Source organism: Diabrotica virgifera, chromosome 5 (assembly GCF_917563875.1).
Source record: "Diabrotica virgifera virgifera chromosome 5, PGI_DIABVI_V3a".
NCBI lineage: Eukaryota > Metazoa > Arthropoda > Insecta > Coleoptera > Chrysomelidae > Diabrotica > Diabrotica virgifera.
In genome coordinates, this window is record NC_065447.1 from 217,043,291 (window position 1) to 217,056,265 (window position 12,975).

General features: G+C 33.3%; 1 protein-coding gene across 1 annotated transcript in view; it reads left to right on the forward strand.

Annotated features, from left to right (window-relative positions):
* The window catches only part of LOC126884628 (trimethylguanosine synthase), a 79,280-nt gene that overhangs the window by 39,620 nt on the left and 26,685 nt on the right, over positions 1–12,975 (forward strand). The window contains exon 6 of the mRNA XM_050650688.1: positions 8,346–8,607. Coding sequence (XP_050506645.1) covers positions 8,346–8,607 — 262 coding nt within the window. The remainder of the gene's footprint in view (positions 1–8,345; positions 8,608–12,975) is intronic.

Here is a 12,975-nt window from a genome sequence, read left to right on the forward strand (position 1 = left end):
AAACATTGATTGATGAAATCCCGAAGAGTTTTTTGCAATAAAATATCGAAAACCCCTTTATTTTTTTAATTGCTAATCAAGCGTGTGCGACATTGTAGTATAAGTGAGGACGTTTGAGTTTGCATAAATTCATTATCTCGAGAATGGGCAAATTTCAAGAGAAATCCTCAGACAGGTCGATTTTTATTTTTGAATTAGGACTTTTTGGCATATATGTATATAATACTAGTGACGTCATACATCTGGGCGTGATGACGTAATCGATGATTTTTTTAAATAAGAGTAGGGGTTGTGTGATAGCTCATTTGAAAGTTATTTAATCCTCTATTCAGTAATATAAACATTAACATAATTATTTATACAGGGTGTACAAAAAAAATTTTTCTTCTATTTGTCAAATTTAATCAAAGTTAATTTAATAAAAAAAAATTTTTTGTACACCCTGTATAAATAATTATGTTAATGTTTATATTAGTGAATAGAAAATTCAATAACCGTTCAAATGAGCCATCACACAACCCCTACTCTCATTTAAAAAAAATCATCGATTACGTCATCACGCTCAGATGGATGACGTCACTAGTATTATATATATGCCAAAAAGTCCTAATTTAAAAATAAAAATCGACCTGTCTGAGAATTTCTCTTGAAATTTGCCCATTCTCGAGATAATGAATTTATGCAAACTCAAACGTCCTTACTTATACTACAGTGTCGCACCTACTTGATGAGCAATTAAAAAAACAAAGGGGTTTTCGATATTTTATTGCAAAAAACTCTTCGGGATTTCGTCAATCAATGTTTAAAGAATATCTACGTATCTTGGCAACATTGAAATTTTTAGATAAATGTCCGATTTAGGGTTAAAAATGGGCGATTTCGCAATTTTCAGAATTTTCAATCGCTTATATAACAAAAACTATTAACTTAAGAGAAAGATCACTAAAGACGATTTCTGTTTGGAATGATTCAAAAAACCTAAAAAAAAATTGTTCGATGCAAAAAGAATAATTTTAGGAAAAACCCCTAATCTTTCCCCTCGCCTGGCAAGGTCTTATGCTCTTCAGAATCGCCTGTCATTGTACACATTTCTTCTGAATGACTTACTCAAACACATACTTAAATTTAAACCTTACAGGAGAAAGTTTATTTTACCCCCTAAATTTGCACTTTTCGATTCACCTGGTAGATACACGTGCACCACTGAGGCCTGCCAGGTCATGGTTTTTAGCATTGGTGTGCTATGAATTATCACTAGAAAAATTTCTAGCCTTACAGGGGTCGTATTTTCGAATTCAATCGAATATTTTCGCATACGAGTTAACTCGAATGAAAAATTTCGTATACCAACGTGAATGTGTATTTTTGAACGTCCTTCGAAATGTTATACGTATACGAGCAGAATTTGCACCGGCAACACTGCAAATTCGAATAACATTGAACGTATTTGTCATCTGAAGAGTCGCAATGCTGCCATACTTTTTTTGTATATTTCTTGCATAATTTCAATATGGTATAATCGCAGTATTAAAAACAAAATGTTATATTTGTTATATATACTGGGGTATAATGTACAAGAATAAGATTGTATAAGAACGTTTAATGTATAAAGATAATGACTTATGGTCTGAACAAATTATAAAAAATGCCATTTTTGGGAAAAGTTGTTTAGCAGTTATTTTAAGTGCAATCGAATCTTAAGAGTGCATAGGAATATTAGTAATATCGATTTGCAAAGTCCGCAGAATAGAAAGTGTGCTATTTTGTTTAATATTATTTTTGTATCCAGTATTTACACTGAAATTTTACTATTTATTTTTCAAAACTTTACTTCAAAGCGATTTTTTTAAATGCACCTTTATATAATGTGATAGTATGAAAAAATTGAGGATATGGCAACGGTGTCATATGTCAAGTTTGGAGCTTAGATCCAATGCTAAGATGCGTACCTAAAGTTAGGTTAGGTTATATTTTCAAGGTATAATAGTACAACATGTCCTTTTTTCTATTAAAGAATTATTTAAACCAGCCATTGAAAATAAATTTCAATGTAAAAATATTGTAGACAACAACACAATTAACATTATCAGCTAAAACTATCATGACAGCTGAAATGACCTTGAAATGACAACAATAATTCGTATACGAGCATCACGATTCGAATGGTTCATACCCATTCGAGTCGTCGTATACGAAAAAATTCGTACACGAAGTATTCGAAAATACAAGACACCGGATTTCAAGCGAAATTCTTCTAATTTCGTATGCGAAATATGCTCGAATGAATTCGAAAATAGGACCCCAGGACGAGCGTTAGTCGGAGGGTTCACTAGCTCTTAGACATGTCTTTATCGTGTCCGGACATATCATACATAGAATTTCGTTTTAGTACCGGGCTACGTCGGTTCCGTCTTTATTGGTGAGTCGCAAATCTTCGAGGGTACACCGATGAGGACCGTTTTTTGCTTGTAAGAAGATGTTCCATAATTTGTATTTCTCCACAGTCACAGTTCACATTATCTTGGTGTATTTTCCGTCATTTTACCATAGCGGCTTTTTTAGTCACTAAAAAAGCTTCCTTGGAACGCTAAACATTTTAGTCGCTTTCGTGGTGTTCGAGCTTTGTATAGGGTATGCCGTTCGTCCGCGACATGTTTAATTTTCTCTATGTGCAACACCTCCCTTGGCGAAGCGTCCATGTAACCACTGTTACCATTGGTAACAGTTAAAAATCTTGCAAATAAATATTTTATGACGATGAATAATTCCATTTACCAATATTTTTACCAATAGAAATATATTATTATATTATGTGTTAATAGTACCTAATTCAGTAAATAGCCAACTACTCGTAGACACACGAAAATATTGACGATTTTATGTGACTCAGTTGCACTTTATTATACTCTGTTACCAGTCCCATTTGTGGTTACAATGGTTATATCCTCGCTGTCGTTCGGGACCGGCTAGTGTTTAAAAGTTTTGAAGGAGCGACGGCGTAAGTGCGCTAGGTATATGAGCAGCCCTGTTACCAGATTTAAATTTGGTTACAGTACCTATAAAAAGTGTGCGTGCAGTAGTTAACCATGGATGAGTGTCGCTGCGTAATCGATCAACTACTTGAAAAGTAATTCTCCTTGTATAATTTTGAAGAAAAAAATGAGATTATTGAAAATGAAAGACCTATTTTAAACAATTTAAAAAAGGAATCAAAAAAAGTAGTTCGATATTTTAAATTTAGTTGGTACAGTAAAAATCCTTGGTTATGTGGTTGCAAGAAAAATAGACTGTATTCTTGGCCATGTCTTCTGGTTTCTACAGAAAAATGGGTGGACCAGGTTCACAATTTAAATAGTTTTAGAGTTTTAAAAAGGAGACATGAAATTTCTCCGTTACCTACATGGAAGATGTATACCCAATTTGATTCAGTTTGGCCAAGAATCGAAAGTTCTCTTAACCAAGCTTTTAAAGCAAATATTGCTAAACATAATGAGTTTGTTAAAAAATAGATAGGTATATCCTTAGCACACTTATAATAGATACCATATGTTTTTTGGCCAAACAAGAATTAGCGTTTCGTGGTCATTTTGAGGGCGACGACTCTGACAATCGAGGCAATTACAGGGAATTGTTAACATTAATTGCCAAAAAAGATCAAAAATTTTGCCAACATCTAGAAACATCAACTATTTTTTTCGAGAGTTTCAAGTGATATACAAAATGATATTATTGAAGCTATATATACATTTAGCCATATCTTTATTTTTTTAAATAAGATGTTTTGCATCTGGTTTTGGTAACACTTTAGAAAAAGTCACGCGTCGTCACTGAACACCTCTGTGTGTTGAGGGTTCTGCAAAACCTACTGCCTTTATATAGATTTGAGAGTGGCGTCTTATTTCGTGTAAGAAACACAGTGCCTGTGCCGTTGTTCTTAAGATGCCAGGACATGCACCCCATTTACTTCCCGTTAGGTTTATGAGTATGTTGTTTCTAGTTGTTACTTTCCCTCTTAGGGCAGTCAATGAGGGTACTTGGCTCCGAATTCCATCCTACTACATCGATTTACTTGATATTTTCACAGTAAGTAGGGAATCGCTCAAGAAACAAAGTCTACCCTATGCCGATGTGTGTGCTTTTATCTTGGGGGTGGTTCCCACTCCTTCTCGGGGGTGAAAAATGTTTTGGTTAAAATAGCCACGGAAGAGACTAAAGAACCTAATTCTAAGCAAAAACTGTTCTATAATTATTTTTTCAAAAAACTCAATACTTTTTGAGTTGTTCGTGGTTGAAAATTGGCCATTTTCATTGAAAAATGACACCTTTTCGGACGGATTTTTGCGAATATCTTAAAAACTATGCATCTAACAAAAAAACTTTATAAAATATTTATGTAGGTTATAAAAAAACAAAGAGATTCGTTCCTTCATAAATCTTCTAGTTAAAATACAAAGAGGGATATGGTAGGTAAGAAGAGTTTGTTTTTTTGCTGCATGCTCAAATCGGCGTATTCAACTAGAAATAACAGAGAAACTGTCGATTTTAGGTGTATAATGATACTAATGTGATGACTAATGTATTTTAAGAAGAAATGAGAAGTATATTTAACCCCTCATCCATCAGAATTTAAATACATCGTTTTCCGTCTACAATACTTTTTATTATAGTGTAATTTCTATGTTCAAAAAGTTGAATTGGATTAAAATGAATGGTTTTTGAAAAAAATTAGATCAAATTATAGAGCGCATTTTTAAATTTTCCTTAAAATCTTCCTTTTCCTCCATGTAACTCAAAAAAAAAATAAGAGATACGAAAAAAAGATACCACACAAAAATGTAGGGCTTTTTCAGATAAAAATTTCCTTTTTATTTTTCATTACTGTATCTCTTATCATTTTCAAGTTACATGGAGAAAAAGGAAGATTTTTAAGAAAATTTAAAAATGCTCTCTATAATTGGATCTTTTTTTTTCAAAAACCATTCATTTTAAACCCGTACAACTTTTTTGAACATAGAAATAACACTATAATAAAAGGTATTGTGAAAGGAAAACGATGCATTTACATTTTGATGGATGGGGATTAAAATTACTTCTCATTTTTTCTTAAAATACATTAGTTATGAATTTTGTTTGCAGCATATCTCGCTTAGTTTTAATGTAATGGACCTTTACTATAGCTCATTTTAAAGGTCTTTTCAAGCACTACAAAAGGTATTAGAATAGAATAGAAATATGCTTGATTGTCACTGAAAATTATACAATTTTATGGACAAAGCTTAACATTTTTTTTTTTTTTTTATTTTATGGCATAGGCATTAGTCATTCAGCCAGTTGCAATAAAAACTTAACATAGAGTCACGAAAAAGTTATACATAACAATAACAAATACAATTTTATAAAATTAGATAAATCGTCAATAAAAAAAATATAAACAAGTTAAAAAAGTGCAGTAAAAACAAAAACCAATATATTGCAAAATTACTATAAATTGCAAAATTACTATAAATTGCAAAATTGAACATACAACATAATATAATAAAACACAAACAAAGGAACTAATAAATTTAAGCTGCTGTATGTGACACCCAAATATAGATAAATACACTTTAGTTACTTGTACATTACTGTGATTTCTTAGTTAGTCATTCAGAAACTCTTCTACTGAATAATATGGTCTTTTAGATAAATGAGCTTTTGTCATTTTACGGAACTTGAGAAAGGATGTTGCAGATTTGAGTTGTAAAGGGAGATGGTTGTATAGTTTTTTTGCGGAATATAGTATAGATTTCTTTACTAACTCAGAAGACGGGATCGGTAAATAGACATCAAAAGTTGAATTTCTGGTGGAGTAGTCATGATGAGGCCTTGCTGGAAAGACATGCATGTGTTTACGAATTAAGCAAACAGTTTGTAAAATATACAAAGATGGAAGGGTTAAAATTTCGTGATCTTTAAAGTAACTTCTGCAATGGGTTGTTCTTCTGAGGCCAGATATCTTATTGCTCTTTTTTGTAATTTGAAAATAACATCAAATTGGGCAGCTGTACTAGACCCCCAAAAGGGAAGACCATATCAAAGATGAGACTCGAATAAAGAAAAATATGTTATTTTAGAAGATGCTAAATTGAGTTCCTTCGAAACAGATCTTATGGCATAGCAGGCTGAGGCGAGTTTCTTACTTAACAAATCGATATGAAGGGATCATTTGAGGTTGCTGTCTAAAACAATACCAAGAAATTTTACAGAATCAACGGTAGAGATCTGGCTGCTATTCACAAGCAGGGGTTGAAGAGCACCTTTATATGATAATGCTACCGTTTTATCCACGTTAAAGGAGAGTAAATTAGAGTCAGACCAGGTTTTTATCGTAAGAAGATCAGAAGTTATAGTTGCAATAGTTGAGTTGCTCACTGGTATCATCAGCAAAAAGAAAAATTTTTCCATCGATTTTTAAATTAGTGATGTCATTTATAAAGATAAGGAAAAGTAGAGGACCCAATACTGAACCTTGTGCTACTCCACATACAATGTTTTTGAGACTAGAGTCAGTATCATTTGCTCTAACAAGTTGTTTCCTATTATCTAAGTAAGATTTGAACCAATTCAAAGAAATACCTCGAATTCCATAGAAATTAAGTTTTTTAATCAAAATGTTGTGATTTACACAATCAAAAGCTTTGGAATAGTCACAGAAAACAGTGGTAGTATAAAGATTATTGTTTAGTGCTTGGTAAACCTCGTGAAGTACAGAAAACATGGCATGAGTTGTACATTTATTAGTTAAGAAGCCGAACTGATTTTGTGATAAAATATTGTTATCAAAGAGAAGGGACATAAGTCGGGTTTTTATGAGCCTCTTAATAATTTTGGAGAGTACCGGTAGTAGGGCAATAAGTCTATAGTTGCAGGCATTATATTTTTCGCCACCTTTATGAAGAGGAATAATAATGGCTGTCTTTAGGCACTCTGGAAATTAGTAGCATTATACACCTAAAATCGACCGTTTCTCTGTTATTTCAAGTTGAATACACCAATTTGAGAATGTACCAAAAAACAAACTATTTTCACCTACCATATCTCTTTTTGTATTATAACTAGAAGATTTATGAAGGCAAGTGTCTGTTTGTTTTTTTATAACCTACAAAAATGTTTAATATAGTTTTTTTAGTTAGATGCATAGTTTTTAAGGTATTCGCAAAAAATCGTTCGAAAAGGAATTACGTTTCAATGAAAATGGCCAATTTTCAACCACGAATATCTCAAAAAGTATTGAGTTTTCAAAAAAAAATTGTAGAACAGTTTTTGCTTAGAATTAGGTTCTCTAGCGAATTCCGTGGTACTTTTAACCAAAAAAATGTCCACCTCTAAGAACGGGTGGGAACCACCCCCGAGATAAAAGTACACATCGGCATAGGGTAGACTTTGAATTAAGAGATAAGTAGAGGCTAGGCAGAAAATTTCATTAAAATCCATGCAGTAGGATAGAATTCGAAGGTAATATCCTATTCTTGTTCCCATTGACCGGCGTATCTCGTTTTTATGCCATGTTGCCTGTAGGTGAGGAACCGGTCCAAAGTTTTCCAAGATATTTGGCTTGGTCTGAGTGTTCCAATGTATTATCATTCCACGCAATTTTCGTTTAGCTTCCTTTGTGCTAAGGTAGAAGGCGCAGACTTGGGTTTTAGAAGGATTGGGTCTCAAGAAAATCCACAGGTCGTAGTTTTCAATTAAATCAATACCATTAACCAACTTTACACAACACATCCAATTGCTTCCCCGATTAAAAGAAAACTAGCTACCATACAAAACAGCAACCAGACTGTACAAGTTCTATGGGTTTCTTCACACGTTGTATACCCCAACGAGCAAGAACCATTGAAACCATTGAAGTGAGGGTCGAACATTTGTGGCAACACCATTGGGTCAATTCATCTTCAAAACTTTGCAAAGTTGAAAACATCTATAAAACCGTGGAAATATCAAATTCCGAACAGAGCTCATTAATTCGTTGTTAATCAACTTCGTCTAGGCCATACGCGACTTACCCTCGGGCATATAATAAAATTGGTCACACTAATCCCATTTTATGTGACAGCAATAGTTTTCCACACAATGTTAGGTATGTCCTTGTAGAGTGTTTAAGATACCACGGAAAGGGAAAGACTGACCAACCACATCATCGGATCAACGGATAACCTCAGAGGTTGGTGGGAGTATGTTTGTAAAATAAAATAATCCTTCTTTTCCTATAGAAAATAATTCCTCAAGCAACTAAAATGTATTCTGTTCGATGACCACGCTTTTCTTAAACATACCAACTATTACTCAAATTTGTGTATTTTTAGATAAACCTAAGGACCTTAACAGAACTGATAAAACTTTAGGACCACTTCCAGATAATAAAAATTTCAACAAAATGTCGACAGAATCAAAATCCGTAGAAACTGATGAGCAAGAACAAAATATTTCACAATGTGATTCGTCGAGCGAAGAAAGTGAAGAGGAGAATACGATTTTTAAAGAAATGGTCGCAATGGGATTACCAACAGCATTTGGATCTACCAACTGGAACAAAAACCAAGAGTTTGTTGAATCAGATAGCAAAGGGTAAGTATTTATTAAGTCATTTTATGAATTTTTATGAAACTGCATACGAGTGCAGTGACACATAATGCATTTAACGCCATATTTTTTTACTACTTTACTTCCGGTCCTGAAAAGGATACTTTTTTAAATTCAAAGGGAAAGGTTCTAGGGAACCACCAATAAATAATTTTTCTTCTTTCATCTAAGCTGTTCGTACAGTTCCGCACAGTTTCTCTTATCATTGATTCAAGTTCTTCTGCCGACGACGGAAGGCAGGTTATCCTCCATTATCCATCTAGAGTACTCGTCAAACGCTAGCCAATCCGTACTATCTCCACATCTGTTTTCGTCTGGTGCACTCTGCGATAGTAGTCCTCACACCGACCATCCAATAGCCAATATAGTGATGTTCAGTAGCTGTGTCATCCGGTAGCATGGTCTAGTCTCTAACTTTTCGGGCTGCATTCTGTATGGCGCATGTGACAGCGATATATGAACGCGAATTTCTCTTCACGAATATTCGCTCCCGGCCAGTGTTTGTTGCCCGGCCAAGACAATTAAGAGTCGCTAAGCTTTTGCCCACGAGCGTCTGTTACCGGGGAACCCCAGAGGAAAGCATACGCAACTTCTTGTTTGTCATTGGCCAGATTCACTAAATATTAGATCGCGATTCTTACATCCACTTGTATCTTCTTCTTCTTTTTTGAGTACCGTACCCAAATTTTAGGCGTGTTGAGTTGGTAATACGTCTGGTGGCTGAGCTATAGCGTCCTAAGTCCCGGATTACTTGGATGTATAATAAAATACCTTCATTCTCACTATAATTATATTTGAACTTCACAGTGTTCATTTAAACATAACAACAGCCTTTTTTTAAACAATAGCAATGTCACGACTAGCGTATTATTTCTTCATCGCATGACTAATCGATTGATCTGAATGGGTCGTCGCTTCTTCTTGTTGGTTTATATATACAATACTAAATCACAACATAGATAGTTCAATAGCGCTCAATGCCGATCATATGTACATTAATATAAACTATATTATATTTTATTTCGTAGAAGTTCTGTTCAATGCTAAGGGTTAACGTACCAAGTTACAGTGAGTAGCTTCCATGACAATTTGCCGATATTGTTCTCGATATTGGCGGCATGTAACAATTCATCTGCTGATAAGTCAGTCCATTGGCGAAGGTTTCGGAGCCATGAATATTTCTTCCTACAAATTCCTCTTTTTCCGTCGATCTTTCAGTTGAGTATTAACTGCAGTATCCAGTATCTGCTGCCTCTCATTATATGCCCCAGATATTCAAGTTTTCTCTTTTTTGATCATTTTCATCAAGTCGCATTCGCCTTAACCTATTCTGTGTAAGGCTTCTATGTATGAAATGCGTTGAACCTATGATATTTTGAGCATTCTACGATATGACCACATGTCGAAGACTTTTAACTTGTCCATCATATTAACCTTCACGATCCAGTATTTGGATATTTGTATCTTCTTAACTGGACTAAACCGAATGGATACTGTAAGAGATATTTAATGAGTATTTCGCTCGTCTCATTTATTGTCCAATACATTCATAAACTAGAAGTCAAACAATAATTAGGAATGCATGTCATAGATTTAATGACATCATAACCCACCGATACAAACTTAACGGCAAACAAATTCAACAAATTTTTCCTCATATATTAGTTTTTTCGCTACCGTCAAGTTTGGCAGGACAGCGCTGTTGCCAAATAAAAGAACACATATATTTATTTGCCAAAGCTGCTACAGCCTACACTGTTTCTCTTTGTCTTTAAGAGTGTGAAACAAAGATAACTATCTTTACTATAAGTGTCAAACTGACGTCCGATATAAGGATGTAAGATATTTGCTAATTTTTTTCTTCTTCTTTCATGGCTTTTGTGAACTGTGCCCATTTAGCCAGCAACATTCTCTATAATTAACGCCTAATTAAACCTACTATTATTGTATTAAACAGAGGTTGAACCTTGCAAAATGGACACAAGTCCGGTTTTATTTTTTTTTCTGGTATACGAAGAGGTGCTTATTATAAGACTAACTTTTTCTTAAAAAATTTCGCCCCGGAACCCCCCTTTTCATCCCTTTAAAGGGAGTAATTAGTAGTTTTTGCGAAACGTAGCCTTTCCTGTACGTTTTGCAAAAAATGTGCTTAATAGTGAAATGAAAAGGACTATATTTCCTACTATTTATTTTCCGACAGCCTATGTCTATCACCCACCGTTTAGCGGGGGTGGCGCCTCAAAGTTGACAAGTTTTTAAAAAATATGTTTTTTAAAAAAATTATTTTTTCCTAACTGTAATGAAAATTAAGAAAAAACACAGGGGAAATTACTTACAACTAAGTGGCTAATTTTTTGGTATAAGTTTTATTTAAGGGCAGTTGCCCATTTTTTAATTACAGGGTGTTACATTTTAAAAAACCCCTTTTTATACCATCTGAACCGCCTATGCTAGAGTAAAAAAACTTTCAGCGATTATCCATGTACTGGTGTTATTTACAAATTTCTATAATTCACCCCCATTTTTTTCCTGAACCACCCCCAAAAAAAGGAGAATTAATAAAGAAAGTGATTTTCTTGGAATCCTTCACACACCATGCCCTTTATTAAAATGCTTCGTATATCATTTTGTGCACGTTTTTATTACCCATACATGGACATCAAAAGCGATTTCTTAATGCAACCCCTGTAGAAAAAAAAATAAATAAAGGGAAAGGTTGAAAAAAAAGAATGTGTGTGTACTTTGTACGCACGTAAGAAGTTATACTTCTATTATATGATTTAAACGAAATTAATATACTTTTTATTTATATTTTGTTTAAATATTAAACTAATTTATACTTACTACTTCTCAAACATTTTTATTAGAACAGTGCCAAAAATTAAAATAATAAAAGAATAAAACACACACAAACACATTAAACAAGCCACAAATGATGTCTGAACATTAATTGTCGAAAATTTTTTTAACTAAATACGTATTTTCTGAAAATACAATTATATAATAAATATACTTACAATCATAAAATGTATTAAAAAAAACAAAAAAGAAAGTTTCTATTGGGACTCGAACCAGCGCTGATAAGAGCGGTTGGTATTGGAATTCATTCGCCTTCTCCGCTTAGCCATGGACACTATGTGTCATTATTTACGAAGATCGACTAACTAAACGGATTAAACTTGTGATATTTTGATATTTTGAAAATTGATCAAATTATTTTAATTTTGAATTGAAATGATTTAGAATTGAAAAATACAACAAAACATAAAGTAAAAAAACAATATATTAGGTGAATATTGATAGAAATTTTGATGGTAACCAAATTATATAAATAAAAGTATTACATACTATGTATTTTGGCAGATCAAATAGGTAGGTTTATACCCATGATTTAACAATTATTACGTACCTGTTGCTTTTAAAAACTATTTAAAAGTCACTACAATATTATAAACTTTTTTGTTTCTGTCCTCACAACAATAAAACTAATATATTATACATTTGTTTACCTTTACCTTTACCTCCAAACCACAGCTGCCATATCGGATAATTTTTGACATGTCATTTGAACATCCAATCAGAACAAAGTTATAATGCGCATGCGCCGGGCTGATAGGTTTTAACATATAAAAAAATCACCCTCTATCGCCGGTAAAGAAGTATAACTTCAAAAAATTTTTTTTTTGCTTTTTTACCCATATGGGCAAATGTTCCATCAATAGAATTTTTCATAAATATATATGATATTTGCAACATCCCTGCGGAAACTACCCCTATCCTTGAAAATAAACTGCAGAAACTACCCCTATCCCTTGGAGAGCATGTTTTGACGAATTTATCATTACCTGTGCATTTTTTTAAAAAAAAACTTATACAGAATTAAAGACCACTATTTTCTCTACAAATAAGGTCCTATGCATTTTTTTCCTAATGAACCTCAGTTTTGAGTATCTCTGAGTATCTTGAGAACCTCTGAGTAGACCTCAGAAATGCTTTGGCGGGCTCCAGTTTTTGTTTTTTTTTTTTCGTCACCTATTCATTTTATGGATAACTTACTTATGGAAAATAAAAGAACTCACTGTCTGCTACACAATATGACCTATGCGTATTTTATTTTCTTTGCACCCTAAAGCCACAGTGGTGGCCCAAAATCAATTTTTGATTATTTTCTTTATTAATTCTCCCTTTTTTGGGGTGGTTCCGAGGAAAATGTGGGGGTGCATTATACAAATTTGTAAATAACACTAGTACATGGATAATAGCTAAAAGTTTTTTGACTCTAAGATAGGCGGTTCAGATGGTATAAAAAGGGGTTTTTTTTAAATGTAACACCCTGTAATTAAAAATTTGTAA